The sequence below is a fragment of the Papaver somniferum genome, unplaced genomic scaffold, assembly GCF_003573695.1.
Source record: "Papaver somniferum cultivar HN1 unplaced genomic scaffold, ASM357369v1 unplaced-scaffold_107, whole genome shotgun sequence".
Lineage (NCBI taxonomy): Eukaryota > Viridiplantae > Streptophyta > Magnoliopsida > Ranunculales > Papaveraceae > Papaver > Papaver somniferum.
In genome coordinates, this window is record NW_020619603.1 from 2,601,247 (window position 1) to 2,625,650 (window position 24,404).

At 38.7% G+C, this 24,404-nt stretch overlaps 3 protein-coding genes across 5 annotated transcripts; 2 read left to right on the forward strand and 1 right to left on the reverse strand.

Moving 5' to 3' along the window:
* The first annotated feature begins 235 nt into the window (after nt 1-235).
* Nucleotides 236-3,773, forward strand: LOC113328187 (F-box only protein 13-like). Its single transcript, XM_026575282.1, has 2 exons — nt 236-1,744; nt 2,177-3,773. Exon 2 carries the CDS (start codon nt 2,245-2,247, stop codon nt 3,589-3,591), a length of 1,347 nt encoding a protein of 448 aa, XP_026431067.1. The 5' UTR covers nt 236-1,744; nt 2,177-2,244; the 3' UTR covers nt 3,592-3,773.
* On the reverse strand, nt 3,528-12,661 carry LOC113328186 (1-phosphatidylinositol-3-phosphate 5-kinase FAB1B-like). 3 transcript variants are annotated; one of them, XR_003349291.1, is made up of 13 exons: nt 12,524-12,661; nt 11,259-12,155; nt 10,354-11,103; nt 9,972-10,125; nt 9,299-9,643; nt 8,160-9,017; nt 7,727-8,058; nt 7,467-7,590; nt 7,221-7,379; nt 5,520-7,016; nt 4,758-5,024; nt 4,190-4,662; nt 3,528-3,640 (listed from the first exon to the last, which is right to left on the reverse strand). XR_003349291.1 is itself a non-coding variant. In XM_026575281.1 (13 exons), exons 2-13 carry the CDS (start codon nt 11,933-11,935, stop codon nt 4,339-4,341), a joined length of 5,316 nt encoding a protein of 1,771 aa, XP_026431066.1. In that variant the 5' UTR covers nt 11,936-12,155; nt 12,524-12,661; the 3' UTR covers nt 3,912-4,338. The 3 variants fall into 3 exon arrangements, 2 of the variants coding, with proteins under 2 accessions (XP_026431066.1, XP_026431065.1); XM_026575281.1 differs by lacking the exon at nt 3,528-3,640 and having other exon boundaries at nt 3,912-4,662; nt 8,160-8,477; nt 8,649-9,017; XM_026575280.1 differs by lacking the exon at nt 3,528-3,640 and having other exon boundaries at nt 3,912-4,662.
* A 9,417-nt stretch (nt 12,662-22,078) lies between these two features.
* Nucleotides 22,079-23,267, forward strand: LOC113327760 (probable E3 ubiquitin-protein ligase RNF217). The gene is made up of 2 exons (XM_026574894.1): nt 22,079-22,834; nt 22,931-23,267. Exons 1-2 carry the CDS (start codon nt 22,134-22,136, stop codon nt 23,142-23,144), a joined length of 915 nt encoding a protein of 304 aa, XP_026430679.1. The 5' UTR covers nt 22,079-22,133; the 3' UTR covers nt 23,145-23,267.
* The last annotated feature ends 1,137 nt before the right edge of the window (nt 23,268-24,404 follow it).

The following is a 24,404-nucleotide window of genomic DNA, read 5'->3' on the forward strand; positions in this document are numbered from 1 at the left end:
CACAAGAAAAACAAACAACATCACGAGAATAGAGATCGCAATTAACGGCTTTACTTCTTTTTCTTGTGTTTATTATTTGTTTACTGCAACTATTTTATAATAATAATACATTGACATAGAAGAAGAGAATAAAGCGAAGAAGCATACATTTGCATTGCAGTTACTACTAGGGTTGCGTTGGGGCATTGACTTTCTCCTTGATAAACAAAGAAAAAAAGCAAAAGCAAAGACCAATGCAAAACGCAGTGTGTTGAAAAAAAAAAGAGAGAAACAGATTCCTCCAACGAGGTTAAGAAGAACATCTCAGAGAGAGCCATGGAGATTACAAAGACTGAGGGGTTTTCTTTTTTTGGATGTTTGCTTTTGCTTTTTATTATCTGCTGGTGTTGTTGCTTTACAAAGGTCAGCTTAGCTTTGCCATTGCCAACCACACACACACACACGCCCCTTTGACATTTCTCACTACAACACTGTTATCTTTAATTTGATTCTTCCCTATCTATCTCTTCTACAAATCCCCTTTTCTATTTGCTGCTTTTTCATGTCATGTATGTATCAATGTCAGTCTTTATGTGTATGTATGTATGTATGGTACACTAGAGGGAGGAGATCAAATGACATTGTGTGCTGTAGTCCCTAAAAATAAAATAAAATGAAATGCTCGGATTTATCATGGATGAAGAGAAACAAGAAAAAAAAGATAAACAGTCAAAGAAAACAGGAGCACGCCTAAAGTTAGAAACTTGTACTACTTGTTGGAAATTATTACTCATCAAAGTAAAAGAAGCATGGGGAAGGAGAGATTAGATAGATTGGGTAGAAGAGATTAGATAGATTGGGTAGAGCCTAGAGATATAGCTAGCTAGAGAGATAGATAGTGTCACCATGCCAACAGTGATGGTACAAAATTCTACACAGTGTGGATGATGATGATGGATGGGCTGCAACTAATTCTTCTTCTAGTGTAAAATGGAACAACAACACAAACCATCCTTTTTCTTCCTTCTTCTTTGGTTGCTTTTCTGGAGAAGGAACCCTGAATTTCTGATTCCTTCCCCACTTACTCTCCACTTTAACTTTAGCTTTTGTTTGTCTGTCAACGCAAAACAAAAAGAAGAAGTTTCCCCTCTTCATCTTCTTCTTTTTCTCTTCTCTTCAATTCAACTTTACTCTCACAACCCACACGCACATACACACACACTCTCTAAAAAGAAATCAAAAGAGAGAGTTGAAAAAATCACAAACAGTAGTATAAAAATCAAAGATGTGGTTCTCATTCTTTCTCAAGCAGGAAAAGAGAACCAGTCAATTAATACTACTAGTGGTGAGTGAATTTAGTGAGTAGAGAAGAGAAGAGAAGAAGAAGACTAGTGCAAATCAATCTCATCACCATCATCATCATCAAACAGCAGCAGCAGCAGCACACTTCTCTGTCTCTCCATTCGTCAAATTAACAGAACCTCCTTTCTGGATCCCACTCACTCAATTCACTCATTTCATTAATTTGAAAACAGACAAGAAGAAACAAACACCTGCAGGGTTTTATCAGTTTCATCGATTACTTCTTCTTTTTTTTTTCTTCCTCTCTTGTTTTTCACGTCCCAGACTAGTACTAATACTACTACTTCATCATCAACACCAGCAGCTAATTAGAGATCACTTTATTGTTTCATCTTCTCATTCAATTTTACTTTCCGGGTTCCAAGATTCTTCTCCAAAGATTTCATTTTTTCACTCCATACAGGTAATATATCAATCTCTATATATCCCAGCTCTCTTTAGCAATTTCATTTTGATTAGATTAGATAAATTCCGGGTTTCAATTGTAAATAAATCTGAAAAAATAACTGAAGCAATCACAACAACGGGTTTGGTAGTTCATTTGCAGTCTACTTTGGTTGACCATTCAAAAATTCCTCTGTCTTCAATTCTTCCATTAAAGAAAGGTTGTCTCTTTGGATGGTTCTTCTTCTTCATCTTTCCTTCCTTCCAGATGTTTTCTTCTAATTTACTTTTCCTTTTAATTTTATTATACCTATCTTCTTTGACTCTACTGTATGAATGCTTCCAAATTGGTGAAATTTCATAAATGGGGGTTTCTAAATTGTTCTTTACTTCCAATACAAAGATTCCAATTTTGATTGCTAACTCCATTTCCCTTTGCTTTCAATTGCAGATTTCTATCCTATTCTCTTCAATACATAATCCAGAAGGACAGAATCAGAATTCAGAAAGAAGAGAAATATGGAAGAGATGAAGATTGAGCAAACCCAGAGCAAGAAGAGGAAGTACAATCATGAAGAAGATGATGATATGATGATGGGTTTTTCAATGGAAGATCAATTGAATCAAGATTTGTTAGAAAAAGTACTTTCATGGCTACCAACATCAAGTTTCTACCGTTCACGTTCAGTGTGCAAGAGATGGAATTCAGTTGCAGAGTCTGCATCTTTCAGGCTTGCTTGTCAACAAGTCCCCACCAGGGATCCTTGGTTTTTCATGGTTCATAATTCTCACCTTGATCAATCAATTGTCTTCGATACTTCACAATCTAATTGGAAACATCTTAACAACAAGCGGCCGAGGCGTAATCCAGAAATCGAACAACAATCAGAACTTACTACTGATAGCAGCAGCAGCAGCAGAAAAAATGATTTGATACCTGTTGCAGCTTCAGGTGGATTGGTCTGTTTCCGGTCAACAGGTTCCGGTGTGTTTTTGGTATCCAACCCAGTCACCGGTGCTTCTCGAGAGCTTCCTGTGTTGCCTGCAACGGCTCAGAAGCAAAATATTCATGCAATTGCTATGAATTCATCTTCCAAGCAATCTTACAGACTAGTACTAGTCTCAGGCGAGCTACCGAATCTCGCGGTCAGCGTTTATGAATCAGGGAAAGATTGCTGGGAAGAAGAGATTAAGCTAAAGAGTCAGAAGGCAGAGGGGAAGGCTGCAGAAGGAGGAGATGAGGATGATTCGTCAGAGGCTGCGGGTGGTGGTGGTGGAGATGAAGTGCTTTATTTCCTTAGCAAGACTGGAGATGTGGTGGCAACTAATATGCAGAGAAGTCCTTCGAAGCAGTACTCGTCGGTCATAGCCGTTAAGAATGGCGAAGAGATTATTTACTTTCTCAGCTCATCTGGAACCGTCGTGGCGTGCAATCTCGCTAAGGAGACGTTCTTCGAGTACCCAAGGATGTTGCCAGTTTGTTACGAGTACTCTATCGATGTGGTCGAGTGCAGAGGCGAAATGCTGGTTGTTGTCTTATCTGAATTCCTCGAAACTGCAAGCCTCAGAGTGTGGAGATTCTCCGAAGAAGACAAGGAAGAGAAGGATCGAACCTGGCGTCAGATTGCAGTAATGCCTCCGTATATGTCACACGAATTGTATGGCAAGAAGGCTGATATCAACTGTGTGGGTTCAGGAAATGAGGAACTGATGATATGCGTGAATTCGAGCAAGGTTAGCAGGTACCTGATGTGTGATCTGGAGACGAATGGCTGGACTGAATTGCCGAAGTGTGTCGTGGATGGAAAGCCGAAGGAGTTCATGTCTGCATTCTCGTTCGAGCCTCGAATTGAAGCTCGTGTATAAGAAGAGATTGACTCTGACTCCGATGATTTTAAAGATTGTGTGGATTGATCTGTGTTTGTAGGTTTCAATAACGATTTATTAGTTCAGGACTAGTGTGCCGCGGCTATTCTTAATTTTTATTGTTCATCATTGTTGCAGATTGATTTATCTGATTCATCTACTGGTAAAGCACAATTTCTTCAGTCTTCGATCAAGCAATGTGCATTTTCTCATATTACAATCTGACACTCTCTCCGTTTCAAAAAAAGTGATACTTTCACTTTTTTTATATGGCTTAAAAATCAAAAACTGAAAACAAATAGCAGAACTGGAAGGAAAAAAAATCGCAAAAAATTTCTGCTATCATTCCAGTAACCCAATAGTTTTTTTCTTTTTTTTGTACATAATATTCACTGAGACTGACAGTCATCTAATCCTCTCTACACTGATGACTGTCCGAAAAATATACTCTTGGCACTAAAACAGCCTGCCTATTTATGCAATTTCCGATGAATTATCGACAGATTCTGTAAACAAGAATAAGATCTATAGCCTAAACAAAAAAGGAAGAAACAAAAATTTTCATCAAGGGCTCGGGGGGAGAGAAGGATATATATACCTTTCCGAGCATCAACCTTGAGCTGACAAAATATGCACAGGATACTACGTATATATTCAATCATGAGAAGTTCCTCCACCACCCAAAACCTCGAGTTGACGAAATTATGCACAGATTACCACCTTCAGTGGCTCGTATACTATATATGTTCAATCATGAGAAGTTCCTGCACCGTGCAAGCTCTCGAGATCAGACTGGGAGCTGCTGGGAATGATAGTTGGAGGGGACCATTGATCTGGGACCATAAGGAAGTAGGTTGACATAGCTTTTCTGAACCGCTTCTTGTATTGCTTTGGTGAGATTACAGTGGGGGACTCATTTTTCGAACCTCCTAGGAAACCTGAAGCCTTGACCCATGTTTCGAGGTGCTTGTCCCAGGTGTACTGCCTTATAAAATCTATGATTCCAAGGACAAGTTCGTTCTTCTCCTCGTCCACACCCACTAGTAACGAGTAATCCATCACATCAATCGACTGCCACAAAAAGAACAAGCGTATTATGGCCAGAGTTCATATCATCATCATCATGAATTTCATTAACTTAATTAGCTGTTAGTTGATAGGCTTACTGCAAGAAAGGAAGTATCATTCCAGACAGCTCTCTCAAGCAGTCTCTTTGCTTTGTTTCCAAGAAAAATCGGAGAAGTTGGCATTGCTTCAATCAGGTTCTGATCCAGAAGAACCTTGTTTTTCCCACTTGCATCTGGATTGTACCTTGACCTGGACGATCCTTTCAGGTCATAAAGCCTTGTAACAGTGCGTTTGAACAAAAGGTTCTCCATAACCAGAACGTCCATTTTCTGTTCCTTCCCTCCTTTAAGATGCTTTGTTGTAACCTTCCATGAAACAAAAAATAAAGTTCAATAACTCCACAAAAATAATAATACGAACTGATGAAGCTACTATGTATATGCAGAATTTGTATCACAACAAAAGAAATAGCAATCGAGAATCAACAACAAAATTGTCAGTTCGGAAAGACAATGTTATTTCAATACAGACGAAAGATAAAGTTTAACATTTGCTCTTATCTCAAAAGTTTTGCAATTTCAACCAGGTCTTGGCTGCATTGTGCCATCAAACTTACAAAAGTAGTTTGGATAGTTCACACAATCACACTCATGACCAAAGAATAGGATGCGTACAGGATGGTTGATATCACTTGTTTGATTAAGTTCGTAGTTAAGGATAATCAAATTGGTGCCGAAAAATAGAATTTTGCAGCTTCAAATGTTGAATTCAACGATAATCATGTCAATCAAAATTAAGTTCGTAGTTAAGGATGTCGAATTTGAGCTATTCGATGTTGGTATAAAAAACAGTGAACGTACCTGATAGACCCCCAGAATCTTCGCCAGGCAAGTTGGGCTTCTTGTGCCGATTGATTCAGATAGATACTTAAAATACTCTGGTGCAAACTTGATAAATGACTCTAATTCTGTCTTGGTTAGCCCTTTGATGATAAACCGATCATCCAATGATTTAGCAAAATAAGCATTGCTCTTACCACCCTGCGCATTCCAATCACTACAACGACTAAGGGACCTTACGAAATCTAGCTCAGATGGGCAACATGTCCTCCTTAAGGCTTCAAACCCCTTTGCATAGTAACAAGTCACAGCATACTTCACCCTCCCAAGTGGACTATCGTCACTGAATGTCACTCTAACATGCGAGGCCTTTGTATACACGAGTGGATCTGAAATCATAGAGCTCCGAGAACCAGACATGGATAAAATGCTACTATCCATAGTCCCAAGACTTCTAAGCGATTCAGAGGCAGTTTCCTCGAAAGATTGAAATGGCGACTGAAGATTCAATGAATCATAAAGTGGCAAAAGAACAGAAGATTCTGCCCCATCCTTGGGCCTCTCCCACTCATCAGACATCTGAACGTAATAATCTTTTGACACTAGAGCGTGTGCTATGATACTTGTTGCCTCCTCGTCATAAATTGGCACAACAGTTTCATTTGCACCAATAGGAAGAATAAATCTAGACCCCCCCTGGCGTTCCAGTTCATAAAATGATGAGACATAAACAGGATTATAATCATTGAGGGGCTCAAGCTTTGAAGTGTTGTTATTCTCTGAAGAACTCTTGTTATAAGAGCGGTACAGGTTCAGGAAGGGCATCCCAATCCATCCCGTGTTTTCGTCTGAGTTATCTGCCACTTTCATGGGCAATACGGGACGATGAGATTCGGTTACTTCAGCCACACCCAGGCCTTCGAAACTCTTTTCCAACTTTAACCTTTCCATATCAGTTTCGCCTTTAGTCAATGAATCTGCTGCCACTTCAGTATGTGCAGAACTATTTACATCCAGTATCATACTTCCTGGCATGTTTTCACCCGTCCATGCTGCATCGAGGTTTGCTACAATCGGAAACTGACCCTCCGAGATTGCCCTCCGTACATGTATCCCAGTCTCTAAAGGATCGGCTGGGGTTTTTAAACTTAAGCTTGAAGAAAGATGTGGCCCTGTGGTGTTATCATTTGGTAAGGAATTCACCTGCTCACCACTTACTTCCAGCTTGGAATTTTTATCACATATTACATCTGTAAGCATGGAGTCACCTTGCTTGGAAGTTGAGTTTGTTGATACAAGCTTCTCTATAGTACTTAAAGACTCTTCTGTACATTTTTGTATAGAGCTGTTGAGCCCTTCCTGGAGGCTGCTGTTATATGATTTTGCTGCACGTATCAGTCGCTGGTCCCACACATATGAATGGAAGAGCAACTGCACTCGCAATCGATTAATCTCAAGTATATCCGTCGTTATCTCCCCTTTCCTTACTCCCCTATTTATAACTTTCTGGAGAGATTCCTGTGTCATTGTCAAAGCAGAATGTTCAATGAATGAAACAAAAAGATAGGAAAGAGAAGATTCACGGTCATGTCAATCAGGCCAGAAAAATACAGTGGGCAACGAGAAAAAGGTCACATTTCTTCCATATTAGCAATATATCACTTTTACTTCAGCCAGAAATCAAAGTCGAACAAGACCTGGATAATTAGAAAACTACCATACCTCAAATTCTACCTTCTCCTTCTGAAGCAACTCTTCGAGATCTCCAATGTGACGTCTTGATTCTGCCACTTTTACTGATAAGGTGCCTATTCTTTTTATTGCAATCTGCCGGAGAGCATTAAGTACTTCAGTAAATAGAAGTTCTGCCCTGTCGACCACCTGTCACAGACAGCATCCAGAAAGTACCTACTTCAGTAACGACAATTTGAAGTATACGCATGGAACCTCAGTTCATATTCACTGTACCTGATTGACCTCTTTCTGTAACCACTCTGGATTTCCGTAGCTGAAATCAAGTTTCGAGGGTGGAAGGTATACTGAGTGAACATTAATTGATGCATATCGAAAGCAAGCGACCATATTACCAAGCCTGCATGCATAAGAAGTAGAATTGAGTGAATGTGGACAAGTGTAAAATAATACCAAACTGTTCTTAAGAAAAGTTATATTTTACCCAAACGTTTTATCTACCCTTTGAACATAGTATTATTTAAATAAGAGAATACCCGTAAAATCGGAGACAATCTCTATGCAGAGAATGACCACAGTTAGCAACCCTATTCGCAGCTGCATGGTTGGAAAAGCTAAGCTCCAGAAACTTCCCAAAAGATAATCCCTGAGCAGGTTCAGACATTACTACTCTACGAATTGCAGGTGGGAACCCCCTTAGACGAGGACACAGCAAGCACCTGTGCCACATCCAAATCCTTCCATCTCGTTCACCTGGTAAGAGAAACTCCGGAAACTTCTTAACAGATATCGTGAGGCTGCCCTGCCGATGAGTATAAGAATGAACATGTGCCTCTGAAGGCATCTCACACGAACTGCAGCGGTAACTCTTAACAAAAGAAAAAATACTTTACTCAGTCTCCAGTCATGGAGTTGGAGACGCAAGAAGAAGTAAAACAGAAGACCAAAAGCTGATATCGAGAAAATTACCTGAGCAAATAAATCGTCTCTTAGAAACCTTCCCAAGGTCTTGTCAAAGCTCCCATAGTATCTCATACGTAATAGATGAGCCCGTTCACAAACGGTTCCTTTCCAGACACTCCGGATTGATAATGAAACCAAGATGCTTCGATGGTCCGAAGGTGATGGAGGAAAATCTTCTTTGGTAGCTCCTGGCTCGTCAAGGTGATTACGGTCTTGCTGAAAAGATGTTGACTTAAATGTGGCTGTTTCATTTATATGGGGATCATTAGCTTCTTGTCCACCCAACAACTCAGCATTCTTAGCAACAGGATACCCACCAATTCCCTGGCAAATGTATAATGCAGAGGCATTGGTCTCCATAGGATCTCGAAATTCTGTCATATGTTTCACCTCATATGGGTGATATGCCTCATTTCGCAATGGACCCGAGACATAACTCGCCGGAGTAGGTAACAATGAAGAAGAAGAGGGATATGCCATTAAGCTGGGGGTTACCTCTGTGTATTGAGAAGTGGGGAACTTGGGCAAACCGGATGATTGGGCAAAAACCAAGCTTCTTTTGCAGAGAGGGGCTGGGGAGGTTATTTCAGATTGTGAGTCAATATTCGATGGAGATCCCTGAGGTTTGGATATGGTAGGAACAACCGCGAATCCAGGTACAGTAGATATTGACCTATCAATACTTGAAGGTTTATCGGGCAAGGCAATAGTTATGGGAGACTTCAGCGGAAGTTCTGGAAGAGAGGCACCTTCATCAGCAAGAAAAGAAGTCTCCAATGCCAAGTGATATGCTGCAAAGACACTGTAATGGAGAACATGTTTAACTTTTTTCAGCTCATCGCCATTGGCGCCCTTTAGCAAGATCTGAAAATAGAATTTCCACTCGAATCATACACAGTTTTTAGTGAATAAAAGCTAACACATTTAAGAAATCCAAAAAGCATCATCCTAGAGGCATGAATGGGAAAATTGATGCACACGTAAACCTGATCAAAGGTATATATACCCTATCAATGATTCCAGTGCATGGGTATAGGCACTTAATGTGTTATGCTCAAGTTATGGATTGGATTGAAGTCTACAAAGACCCGGACAATATTCCGATAAATTAAGAAAAATTAACTGTAATGAGTTGCAGAACTTACAGTACAACCCAATGGTTTCGGGCACCCTTCAAAGAACATAAGCGTCTTCAACAATTTCTTTCCTCCCTGCCCAGCACTCCCATGTGCTTCAAGGAACTTCTCCACATGGAATGCTTCACAATAACCCGGCTTTTGAGTTGAAAGATGATCAACTGAAGGAACTATTTGTGCACCTGTGCAGCGTGCTATACGCTCTAACAAAGGCCTCTTGATATTGAGAACAAGAGATATGTCTTTTTCAAAGAGGTATTCTTGAGCGAAACGTGAAACTGATTTTTCCACCAATAAGACATTGGGATGATGAGCAACTATCTTTGCTACTGCCATCTTCAAATGATCTGTTTCCTATATAAAAAAAAAGTGAGACAATAAGAACAAAAATTCAAGGAAACAAAGAAAAACCCAGTCCATACCAATGAAATATGGATCTAAACATGTGTCTCGCTATCCAAATTCCAACACAGGTATGAATACATGCCCATATGACTAATCCATCACGAAATGTTTTGTTTGATTTTAAATTTTATCTTTTACATATACTGTTACATCATCTGGATTACACTAAGATCAAACAAAATAAAAACTAACTGAAAGAAAAAGATATTTAATAATGTAAAATCACAATCCAATAAGTGAAACTGATGAATGATAGCAAAACGCAAAGGGTAACAACCTGCTGCAGTAGAGTATCAAAACTTGATAAATGATTAGACACCCGTTGATACTCAAGAGCTCCGCCAAGGATAAGAAAACGGGGCTTCTCAATTTTTGAAGTCATCCGCCGGTTGGAAACATTTTTCTTGCAAACAACTCCTTTAACAACAATACTAGAAGAAAGAAGGCAAAAGGTAATGTCAGTGTCAGACATTAAAACTGCACCAAAAAATAAAACAGAAAATTATTCTCATTGTTACTTGTATAGCATATGGGCTCTTTTAAAAGTAAGATGCACGTATGCCCGCACATGACCATGAAACATGCTATCAAAATGAACTTAAATTGGAGATAGAAACATTGGATGAACTATGCTTCAATTTTTTTCTCATAAAAATTACCTCTCCGTTCGGCGCCCACAAGCCAAACACTTGATCTTAACATATCCACCAGGGTCCATTCCTCCACCCTCGCTTGTATCTGGCTTAAGGACTGTAGCAGCCTCCAATGACAAAGATGTAATTATTTCCAACCAACTTTCCTTGTCACCTTCCTCACCCACGGTTAGATTCTCAACCTGCAAGAGCTGAGACACCAAAGCCTTGAAATGCTTATCAACCTCATTCTTCATTGCTTTCTTGTGCTCCTCGGTTGACCGGTCCCGGCTACGGTATTCACCACTACCAAAGCTTCCATAAGAGCGCAGGGTTTTCCACTCCCCTGCAGCATCCTCATCGTCATCATCGCCAAACTCAACAGCCTCCCTGTCGTCCTCTAAATCTTCGGGTTCAGGAGGAAGCCAGAGCAGTCCATTGTTCTCAAAATCCAAAGGCTCAGCATCCACACCATCCACTAAAGCTGTGTCACACTCGTCACCATTATTCTGTCCCCCATTCTCTTCTCCATCAACCCTCCTGTCATCTTCCAACCCTTGACAATCCAAATCCCCGTTAACCAAAGAGCCTCTGGAGTCTTTCGTGATGTTATTTTCTTCATCAGAATGCAACTTATGTGGTCCATAAACACAATCAATCGCATTCTCTTCAAGTGGGCCATAATAGTCCTCACCCCGAGGAAAGTGTGTTGGTTCTGAATTGGATCTATAAACACCGTATCCATAAATGTCATCATCCTCATCATCATCCTCACTCCTGCCAAATATTGAACAAGTAGTAATTATTAGACTTGATTCGCATCCAAAATAGGAAACACCAAGTCGATGGTAAATAAATTAATGGATAATAAATAAACTAGACACGTTAGACAGCAAGTGAATAATTAATAATCGGGATATAAGGCCGCCCACCTGTTCATACAGTATTCAAATGGGTCAGGAGATGCATCGCGCGTGTGTTCCCCTGTAGGACCTGTGGTGGTACTTGTAGAAGCTGCTACATCGGCTGCTCTATCTGGCTTGTTATCTGGCGCCGCACCAAGATCTATCTGGGAAGACTGATCAATGCTGAGCCCAGAACCGTATGCCCCAAACTGGTAATTTCCAGCCGAGTACGGCACTGAACTAATAACACTAGAGTTGCTAATTCCAGTGGCACTAGACTTGGTGCTCGTGAAACTCGTAGTAGAAACCGTAGGGCTGAGACGACCCTGTTGCTTCCTAGACTGCGCATTCGTCCCATTATGCACCACAACGTTCGCTACTTCCTCTTCCCATTGCTTAAAGCAGTAACTACAAACCCGTATCCTGTCACAGTCGTCTCGGCTTGTCTTGTTGTTCGGAGCAGCAGATGGTACAGGGATTGAATTGGCAGTACACTTACCACAAAAGACCCTTCCACACAGCCTACAATGATGTCTACGGTTGATTATCGTGAACTGCGTATCACATTCGTAGCATACCCTGCAGCTATGGTCGGGCATCCAAAAATCCCTAGAGTAGTTTGCTGGCTCAGTGTTTCTCCTCGATATCCAAGATTTCACAAATTCAACTAGCTCAGCTAGCGTCTTATCAGTAGAATTTTCCATTAATAACAAATTTTGCCAGAAAAAACCCACTCATCTTCGAAAATGCTCATTTGTAAAAGAAACTTCACTCTAACACCTACGGAGCTAATGTATTATGTATCTGAACCCTAAGGAACAAACAACCGTTCTGAACCGAATCTCCAAACCCTAACACAGTCTTTTAAGAATCGAAACTAAACATAACCACCACCAACACTAGCAGAAGCAGCTGCACAACAACCTGCAGAATGCCAATAGTTTGAAACAAACGACGATCAATTAAAGTGATTATAGGGTTTGTTTTGTAAAATTGATACTTCTTTGGTAACAAAATAACGTATATAATCATCAGAAATGGAATTTCACACTAAAATCGTTAAAAAGCAAGGGGAGAAATCAAGAAATCACCAGATATGGAAAGGAAATCTTACGAAAAACCTAAATCAAGAATTCCTCTATCAATCTATCTATGCATGAACCAATAGATTTGATTTGGTTGACATTGAATTCATGAATCAAAACTGAAATCGAAAAAGAAAAATGAATGAATGATCTAATCTAGAAAGAAAGAAATCCCTACAAATGAATGAATGTGTTTCGAATGTTCACCTTTCCGTCGCCGTCGTGATTCCATTTCGGATTCTCCGGTGATGATGAGGATGAGATTCTTCTTCTTCTTGTTTATCTTTCCGTTTTCGGAATTTCTTTCCTTGTGTGTGTTCTCCCGGAGAGAGAGAGACGGGGGAGGAGATTCTGTGTATTTGTTTGTTTCTGGCGTTTGCTTTTTGTATTTTTTCTACGTATGTGTCTGTCTACGCGTATTTTATTTGTTTGGAGTACTATAACATGGATAATGTATTATATTGCACGTATACTTTTTATTTATTTTTATGTTCTTGTTTATCGTTCTTCTCTTTTCTCTTCCCTTCTAAAAAAGCCCCCATACTTTTTTCATTTTTCTTAGTTGTATCCTCTCACACTTTTATTATCACACTATCTCGCACGTTGGATATCATTTTTATGAATAAAAAACAAACCGTAACGGATTTGAAACTAATATTTTGGGGATATGTTCCTCTTACCAAGTTCTACATACCTACCAAAAATGAGCACATTCCGAAATATAAAACCTCACAATCTACCCGTCTTAATTTCGACTGCCAGAAATCCGTTGATTTTCAACGACTCATTTTCAAGGTAGTAGATGGTGGTGTTATATGTCTCGGAATACGCTCATTTTTGGTAGACATGTAGAACTTGGTAAGAGGAACATATCCCCAAAATATTAGCCTCAAATCCGTTACGGTTTGGTTTTCATTCGCAAAAATGATGCCCAACGTGTGAGATAGTGTGATAATAAAAGTGTGAGGGGATCTCTCCTCATTTATTGAATAAGATGTTTTTACATCATTTTTTGTGTCTTTTGACATGTTTCTTCACCGTTTCGGGGCGATTTTTCTTCGTCGTTGTGGGGCGAGTTCATCGATCTTTGATGACTGGTTCGTGGCTTGCTACTCTTGATTCAAAAACATCAATGATTCGATCTACAAGTTTATGGGCAAAATTCTCCTTCCTTCCAGGAGCATCTCTTTTCAAGGATACAAAACAACCAAATCAAATGGTCGGAATTATTTCTGGAATATACCATCATCTCTCCCTTATACATAATCAAAAATTGGGTACCTCTGCGGTTTATTGCTCTTTCTCTTCGCGATGTACTTGTAGTTGATATCCTTATTTGTACGTATTAGGGTTTTGATTATCTTGATATTTTTGACGTATTTTGATGTTGTTGTTGATCTTGTAAGAGAACATGTAATCACTATCTTGATTTGAATTAATTGAAATTTGTTGATTGACCAAAAAATAAAAATAAAAGTTATATATGTGCCTACCAATGATTCTGGACGGACCGAGTGGATGGACCACATCAAAACCGCCCAGACATATCAAAAGTGGACCCTGCCCCTCTGAGAAAATATGGCTCATTTATTTTATTTTATTTTATTTTATTGAGAAAAGACATGATCCTATCATTTTCATTGATATAGAAAGATCGTATATACCATGTTAAGATACATCATTGAAAATCATAATAAAATACAAACTTTCTGTATCACAATAATAACTAAATTGTAATACAAATGTACTAAAACATGAATTTCAAAACAGGAATTGATGATACTTGAGGGATGGCATTTGAATTAAAATTCTGCCATTTGGATTTGAGGAATTTGTTTTTTTCATCATTGTCTTCTTCATTAAGATGGACCTGTCCCATAAGGGAGTTAATAAGCACAAATCACCAATATTATCACAATCAAATCCGGTAGCCATGGATCTTCAAGAGAATGTAAAATCACGTCATGCCGGAAGAAATCGTCCTTGATGTACTTAAAATTACTGTAACAATCGTCTGAAACGCCTATAAGGCTATGAGAAATCTCTGATGGGTATGAGAACACCATGATAGCAATAATGAAATTGAATAAGGAAAAACCTAAAAATCGCATAGAATAACAATGTTTTATTTAATACAACTACTAATAGAAATATTTACTTTTTATCCAAATCTGATTGGAAATCCGAATAATTCACGTAATATCCAACAAATTTGGAGAATCAAAAATTTAAGAAGATTTGTTTGCAGAGAGTTTTTTTGGAAATAGAAGTTATGGGAAAGGAGAGGAGAGATGGCTTTTTCCCGGTTAATCTGGTTTTTGGGTCCCATTTTTGGTTTTGATGTGTCTGTGCGGTTTTGCTATGGTTTATCCACACGGTTTGTCTCGAGTTTTTTTCCAGCCAAAAGTATGAGCCAAGTCGGATATCAGAAAAATAAAATTAAAGAAAAAAATTATCTCTGATCCAAACAAACAAGATATACGGTATTATAATCTAACAATTTTATAGTTCATTTTTTTTTATCAATAGAATTTGATACCCACGAGTTTCAGTTTCAGATTATTTTTCTTTGGAAAAGAAAACATTTCGGTACACAACGTGTGTTGTTACTTGTTTTTTCTTTTGGGCAGTTTGTACGTACATGTAGTTTTGAACTCTGACAGGCTTTGATGTTTTTTTTCTTTTACTGAAGCAATTTATTTATTCGGGGTAGTAATTATTTGTTTAGAGTATTTTAAAAAAATTTATACTGCCCAAATATTTTACTCTATTCTTTTGGATTCTAATTTCTATTTTCACAATTTTCTTTAATTATAAGCGCATACAAGTGCACCATTGGAAGTGATGTCTATTTTTTCTTTCAAGCATAGGACTATTAAAAAGTAATTTAGAATTTTGACTGCTAATAAATTTTAGAATGACTTACAAAAGAAGAAAGCCTACTTTTTGCGAAAAGTTCCTTTTTTTTGTTCTGATTTCTGAACCAATTTACTGTTTGTCAAATATGCTTTATATGGAAAAGAAGAAATATCTGAGTGTATAGTGTTTTTATCTAACGATGTCTGTGCTCTAGCAGAAAAGTATTCTCGTTTATTAATTGTCATCCTTGCCTCCGTTTTTTTTTTTTTTTGGGTATATGATAGTTATTCGCTTTGACACGTTATGCTTGTATGATAATACAATTTATTAATTTGGAGCAAAATTTATGATCTTTTATTAATATCATTTGCTGGTTTTATCTTAATTATGAGAATTAAATACTTATTCCACATCCTTATACGGCACACCAACTCATAAGTCATGACCAACAACATATTCTATGATGCAAGCAATGAGTGTATATATCATCCATGCCCCTGCCAATACCACGTGCACATGAAATGAAGTGAGAAGCTAAACCAGGGATGATCTGTCAGGATTTTCTTAGGGAATCACTGATAACCGCGGAATAACGGATCTTGAGATATTATGATGAATAATAAGTAAACCAAGCACAAGCAACTATGAAAATGCGAGAAAGATAAATCAACTCACAAGACACAAGATTTATAGTGGTTCGACCAATACATACAACTTGTATATATTGTCTACGTCCACTTTGAGCCGCACCAACTCAAATCCACTATGAAGAAAACGATTACAATGTCGTGTGAATCCCGGTAAACCCTTGGTTACACCGCAACAATTACCCGAGACGATAACCTTGTCTCTTGTTCCTCACCAATATGCTCTCACAACGAAACCCTAGCTTTAGCCCTAAAAGCTATACAAGAAATCTCTCACCGATCTCTTAATCGTTTTCTACACAATGCACAAATTCTACAAGGCTTAACTACCTATTTATATAGGTTACAAACTTAATTATCCACCAAGAATTCTAACCGGTTTAGGAAACCTAAATAACCACGCCTAACTTTAGGAAATAATTAATTAGTCTTCAATAATTAACAATCTCCCACTTTGAAGACTTATTGATTGTCTTCCATTCTTCAACTTTGGATTGACGGTGCTAAAACATCTTCATTGTTAGTGCGGCTCCCCTCCCAGATTCTCATTCTGAGAGACCAACTAAAGCCTTGCAGAGCTTTAGCTTGTCTGATGTAACTCCCTTGGTAAACATATCCGCCGGATTCTTCGAACCAAGAATCTTCTCGAGCTTCAACTCTTCTTCTTCTAAGAGATCCCGAATGAAATGATACAGGATATCTATATGCTTCGTCCTAGCATGATAGGCTGAGTTCTTGGTTAAATGTGTAGCACTTTGACTGTCGCTAAACAGAACATTATCTCCTTGTTCCTTGCCCAACTCAGCTAATAATCCTTGTAACCAAATCATCTCCTTGATCGCTTCTATCACTGCTACGTACTCCGCTCCGTAGTAGATAAAGTCAACAACTTTTGTAACCTTGAGTTCCAACTCACCGCATCTGACCCTATAGTATAAACATAACCGGTCGTACTTCGCATTTTATCTACATCACCTGCGAAGTCTGCATCGACATAACCCCTCAAAATAGAACCACCTTTTCCATAGCAAAATGGTACGTTTGTGTTACCTCTCAAATACCTGAGAATCCACTTCACAGCTTCCCAATGTTGTTTTCCTAGGTTGCTTGCATATCTTCTCACTAATCCCACTGCATGTGCAATATCCTGTCTCGTGCACACCATAGCATACATTAGACTCCCAATAGACGAAGAATATGGTACATTAGACATGTACTCCTTTTCTTCATCTGTCTTCGCACACTGCATACTTGAAAGACGAATTTGACTTCCAAGTGGAGAACTAACTGGTTTAGCATTATCCATATTGAATCTTTTCAACACTCGTTCAATATATTCATCCTGACTAAGCATAAGTAAACCCTTAGATCTGTCTCTTATGATCCTCATACCAAGAATCTGCTTTGCTTCACCAAGATCTTTCATAGCAAACTCACTTGCTAATTGTTTCTTCAAATTCTCAACTTCTTGTAGAGATGTTCCGGCAACCAACATATCATCCACATACAGTAGTAATATGATGTAGTCAGAATCATTCCTTTTGAAGTAACAACAATGATTTGCATTACACCGTGAGTAACCACTTCTATGCATGAAGTTATCAAACTTCTTGTACCACTGTCTCGGGGCTTGTTTTAAACCATACAAACTCTTCTTTAGCTTGCACACCATCTCTTCCTTGCCTTTTACTATGAATACTTCTGGCTGATTCATGTAAATTTCTTCATCTAGGTCACCATGAAGAAAAGCTGTCTTTACATCCAACTGTTCAAGGTAGAGAACTTCAAAAGCCACTAGACTTAACACTACTCGAATAGTAGTCATCTTCACAACTAGAGAAAATATCTCATTGTAATCAACACCAGGTTTTTGCTGGAAACCTTTCACAACCAACCTCGCCTTGTAGCGAATATCTCCATTTGCTTCAGACTTCATCCGATAAACCCACTTGTTATGCAACGCCTTCTTACCTCTTGGTAATTTTACTAACACCGAAGTGCCATTCTCATCAAGTGAATTTATCTCATCCTCCATAGCAAGTTTCCACTTGCCTGAATCATCAGCCGCTAGTGCTTCCTTAATATCTTCAGTTTTTCCTTCATCTGTAAGTAATAGATAATTCAAAGCATACCTTGGGTTTGGTGTAGGAGTTCTTGACGATCTTCATACTTCTTGTGAAACTGTAGGAATAACTCCCACTGCAGTAGAAGTCTCTTCAACTTGTACTTCTCTGCCATCAAAAACATCATGCTCTTCTTGTTTCACACTTCTTCCAGAAACATCATCAATATCGATATACAACTCCTTATCGACGTTGCGCGACCTGACATCTTGAACTTGTGTTGTATTCCTGTCCTTGTACAACTCATTATAATTAAAAGAGACATCTCTACTTCTAATAACTTTGTGACCCTCATAGTCCCAAAGTTTATACCCAAAAGCGTCAATTCCATAACCAAGGAATATACACTTCTTTGCTTGAACACCTATCTTAGACCTCTCACCGGTACTAAGATGAACATAACCAATACAACCAAATACTTTCAAATAGGAAAGATTTACCTTTTTGCCAGTCCAAACCTCCTCTGGTATCTTCATATCTAATGTACTACTAGGTGTCCTGTTAATTAGATAAGCAGCCGTCTCTGTTGCATGTGCCCAGAAGGTCTCGGGCAAACCAGACTGCAACCTCATGCACCTTTCACGTGCATTCAACGTCCAATTCATACGTTATGCTACTCCATTCTCCTGTGGTGTCCTTGGAACTGTCCTCTCCAAACGAATTCCATTCGTAGCACATAACTGTAAGAATTCTATCTTGTCATACTCACCACCGTTGTCTGACCTTAGACACTTCAACTTCAGACCAGTTTCTGTTTCAACCAAAGATTTTCACTTCTTAAACACTTCATACACCTCGAACTTATTCTTCATGAAGTAAAGCCACACCTTCCTCGAGTAATCATCAATAAAGGTGACATAATACTGGAACCCGCTGTGAGATGCAACATCAATTGGTCCCCATACATCCATGTGAACCAAATCAAGTTTTGCACTTCTCAAGTCTCTTCCTCCTCTGCTGAAACTAACCCGTTTTTATTTTCCAAGAACACAATCTTCACAAAAACTCATATCAACAGACTTCACCTTAGGTAGATATCCTCCCGAACATAGAATCTTCATGTTATTCTCACTCATGTGCTCTAATCTTCTATGCCATAAGTTAGTGTCTTCACCACTACTAGCCACTGCTAAAGTAGTTCCATCTGAAGTCCGGTATAGAGTATTGACTCTAACTCCTCGAGCTAACACCATAGCCCCTTTCTTTACTTTCCAATTGTGCTTTGTTAACACAACTTCATAGTCATCATCACATACTTGGCCCACAGACACCAAGTTTTTCTTCAAATTTGGAACGTGTCGTACATCCTTCAATTTCCATGTCGAACCGTTGACTTTCAAGATCACATCACCCAAACCGATGATGTCTCATGCTTCACCGTCACCCAAGAATACTTGGCCATAGTATCCTTCTTTATAAGAGATCATAATACTCTTATCACTTGTCGCATGGAAAGAAGCTCATGAGTCTATAATCCAAGACTCGTCTTGCTTGTCCTCAGAGAGTAGTAGAAAACCTTCTGTAATCACCTTCTTGTTATCAACAAGGACCTTCACCGGTTCCGCAGCTGCAACCACGTTGACCTCTTCTTGATTACCTTTGTTTCCACCATTATTAGCACCTTTGTTTTCCGGAAAATCGCGCTTGAAGTGTCCTACTTTCTTACACGCCCAACACTCAACAACACCTCTAGGCCGGGATTGAGATCTCACCCTAGATTTCCCTCTAGACTTCCATCTAGATTTGTTGTTGTTGTTTTTCCAATTTGAACTCCTGCCTCTATCTTCATCATGCATACTTAAGGCCGAGCTTGAAGAACTAGAAACATAACCTTGTTTTCTCTTCTCTTCAGCGATCAACCTTTGCTGCACATCATCAAGCTTCAACTTCTCGCTCCCTGCAGAATTGCTAATGGTTGTCCTTGCAGTCTCCCAACTCTTTGGTAATGACAACAACAACCGTAAAGCTTGAACTTCATCATCAAAAGTAATACTAACTTTTCAAAGCTGAGAAATAATCGATTTAAACTTCTCAAGATGTGCTGAAATCGCTTCGCCTTCTTGCATCTTCAGATTAAATAATTGTTCACACAACATAATCTTCCCCGAGGCTGATGACTTTTGATACAACTTTTCAAGTTTATCCATAAGATTCTTCGTACTAGTTTCCTCTTGTACGTTATTGTAGACTTCCTCCGTTAGGCATCTATGGATCACGGCTATACACTTGCGATCAAGAGTATTCCATTCATCGTCTTTGCGTGCTCCCTTATTCGCAACTCCCCCCAATGGATCAGCAAGGTCTTTCTCGTATAGGTAGTCTTCCATCTGAGACTTCCAAAACGCAAAGTTCTTCCCATTAAAAACTTTAACCCTAGCTACCGTACTTTCGTTATTATCACCCATAACTCCCACTCCAATTGTACTACGATAAACCCTAAAGCTCTAACCCGAGCTCTGATACCAGTTGTTAGGATTTTCTTAGGAAATCACTGACAACCGCGGAATAACGGATCTTGAGATATTATGATGAATAATAAGTAAACCAAGCACAAGCAACTATGAAAATACGAGAAAGATAAATCATCTCCCAAGACACAAGATTTATAGTGGTTCGACCAATACATACAACTTGTATATATTGCCTACGTCCACTTTGAGCCGCACCAACTCAAATCCACTATGAATAAAACGATTACAACGTCGTGTGAATCCCAACAAACCCTTGGCTACACCGCAAAAATTACCCGAGATGATAACCTTGTCTCTTATTCCTTACCAATATGCTTTCATAACGAAACCCTAACTTTAGCCCTAAAAGCTATACAAAATGATCGACCTATTTTCTGCTGCGTTGGCAATTGATCAGCCATTGATTGATACACTTATCATCATCGTCATCATCGCCACAACACCACTGCATATCATGGAAATCATATTGCTGGCCATTTGGAGGTAGCGTGAGCCGTTTTGATCCCTTAACAATAATACAATTCTTTATTTCTCAGGACGGTGATTGGAGGCTATGATGATGATATGGATGATAATAGTCGCCGCCGCCATTCTGTGTTTATCTACCAATACCCATGTCATCCTCCACCTCCCCTCGTTTGCAGTTAATTTGTCATGGTCATAAGCTTTTCATGCACGTTAATATCTGCACCTGTGTCCCCGCATGACGCAATCACTGGGCCAAAAACACTTAATACAATTGTATTATTATACCTTCTAAATGTGGTCTCTTATATACATAAGCATATTTTTTTTTAAAGTATAATCAAGTAATGTATTCTTGATGCCTTGAGTATTTGAATGACATGCGTACGCAGTAGAAATAAACAGTGACTGCAACTGCAACAGCTAGTCAACAACTATGCGTCAGGCAGAAGCAGGACCCAGTATTTTATCCATCAATCAAACTCTCACTGCCCGGTCATGTACCGCCGGGACCTAGCTAGTTCCTCAAATGCACCATCCTTTATATATTCTTTATTTATATCTTGCCGGTCCCTTCCATTTTAGTGCATTCGGATGTGACATTCCCAGGTGGATTTTGGGTCACAGGACGAATGTTGGGTCACGTGACAAAACCGGTCACATGGTAGATTTTGAATCATTATGCAAAATTTGCGCCATTTGCAAGATCTTAGGTGAAGAGTCACATTACAGATTTTGGGTTTAATGACACATTTTGGATCATATCGTAGATTTTGAGCCACGCGTTGTATTGTATGGCATGTTGGATCACACCGCAGAATTTGAGCGACGCGTTGCATCACAGTGCAGATTTTGGGTCACGCGTCAAACTGGTCTACAAAATCCTAGCCTACATGCATTTTTAGATTCTGGCATTAAGTTCTCCTCATGGCTCATAGATTCTGATATTAAATCTTCCAATTTTGCAAAATCTAATCTCTAAATCAAAAGGTTAACCAAATCAAAATCTTAATAAATCAACTTTTTATAGAGAAAAATGAGGTAAAATTTATCTCATTTACTTACACTTGGATATACAGTTACAACTGTTGGGCTATGACTTGGTAACCAAACACTAATATAGGATCAACTTCACATACTCACATATACATAGCATCTCAAACCTGTATCACTCACTGTCATCATGGGAAACACACAACCAAAGATAAACAAAAAACCTTCTCCTAACGAAGATCAACAAAAAGATCAAGAGATGGATAATGCCGAAGCATTCTTCATTTGTGAGATTTGTACAGAACAAGTTCCATTGCAACAAATTTTCAAGAGCGACCAACAAAAATCGACAAAACCGATGAACAAAAACAAGAAGAGAAGAAGATCATTTGCATCTTCATCACCACCGTGCGCACATCCGTTCTGCACTGACTGCATTGCGAAATACATTCAAGTAATGGTTGAAGAAAGCGATAAACCAGATATAATATGTCCTGACATGAATTGCGTGAATGTCTTGGACCCTCTATCATGCCGTTCATTTATTCCTCCAAAGGTATTTGTCAGATGGTGTGATTATTTATGCAAATCAACAGTTTGTGAAAGGTACGATACAGCTTACTGTCCCAATCCTTATTGCTCAGAGTTGGTTTTGAATGTATGTAAACGTCGTTTAAGACAACCAAGACATCTCTTCTGGAGACGATGGTTAACAAGGAACGAAAACAAGATGATATCAAAATGCCCACATTGTAAGCTGCTGTTTTGTCTAAGATGCATGGTTCTATGCCAAGACAATCATCAGTGCGTTAACGGTATTAGTGGTAGTATTAGTAGAAAGGTTAAGCGAGCAAATGAGGCTAAGTTCATGCAGATGGTTGCAAGCAAAAAATGGAAGAGATGTCCAACCTGCAAGATTTATATAGATCGCTACGAGGGTTGTCCTCACATTGAATGCAGGTACATCGCATATATAAAATCTCAATAGTCTTATTTAAAAACATATAATTCAGAAACCTCTCTACATACATGTAATAATGCGATCTGTAAATGCAGATGTGGGACGGAATTTTGCTACGAATGTGGAAAGACAGAATATCTATGCGTTTGCTACCAAGCAATAAGAACGGTGGTACATGGCCGAGGAGAAGATCATCAACGAGCAATTAGAGTTTCTTGTTTTGTTAGACCCTTGATTTTTACAGTAAAGTCTTTGCTTCAACGGCATCGGTCTCGTTTGTCTTGTTCTACTATAGAAAGGGGAATCTAGCTAGTCTAGTGTAGTGTAGCTGTATTTGGTCATTTGATGTTTAGACCCATAAATGTGTAAAGCTCTGATCCGTTCTTTGTTGCAATGAAGTAGCGCGCTTAACCGATCAATCCAACTCTTTACTTTTCAGTGCATGGCCTGGGACCTTCCTCAAGTGTACCATTCTTTGTTCTCTATTTATCTATCCCGACTCTTCCATTTTAGTGCATCTCCCATTAGAGATTCCGAGGAGGATTTTGGGTCACTGAACCAATTTTGGATCATGTGTTAAAATTTTGGTCGCATAGTAGACTTTGAATCGCTTTGCAAAATTAGGTCTTATGCAAGATCTTGGGGGCAGTAGAAATCACAAATCAAAATTTGAGTCTTGAAATTAAAAAAAAAAAAAAAAAAATTTGAGTTTAGTGACACATTTTGGTTTAGGCTGCAGATTTTGAGTCACGCGTGGTAGTGTCGATTTTGGACCAAGCGGCTGAAAAATCTTACCCTACATGGATTTTTCAGATTGCGGCATCAAGCCCTGATAGCTCATAGATTCTAGTCACTAAACCTAAATCTCAATAAATAGATCAACTTTGTACAGAAAAATGGGGTAAAATTTATCTAATTTCGGATTTCCTTTTTCCTTTTTTGTTTTTTTTTGTTTTTTAGTTTATTTTGATTTTCATAAATCAATTATCATTTGTAATTTATTGACATTTTTATTGATAATGATTCTTTTTTTGAAAAATGATGGTTATGTTAAAGAAAAAAAGGTACAAGCCTAGGAACAATACAACAGCAACCACATATGAAAGGACTGTTTCCGAAAGTCACAAGGCAATTATTAGAAATTGAAGGGAAAGGATCAATTCTATTTCAGAGCAAGACCGGAGAACAGAAGCTTATCACAAACATCTACTTCATCCCAAACTTACAAAGAAACATTCTAAGTTTAGGACAAGGTACAGAAGTTGGATGTGATGTTAGAATGCGACAAGATTATCTAACAGTTCATGACCCAAGTGGAAGACTTTTAGTTAGAGTCTCACGCTCACAGAATAGACTCTACAAGATAAGTCTCATGATTGGAAGGCCATTGTGTCTGAATATGAGACTGGAAGATCAGACATGAAACTGGCACGCAAGGTTAGGACACATAAGCTTTAGAACTTTAAAGGCAATGTCTCGGAACGAGATGGTTCGAGGACTACCACAGATAAATGATGAAGCAAAAATCTGTGAATCATGTTTAGATGGGAAACAAACTCGTCAAGGTTT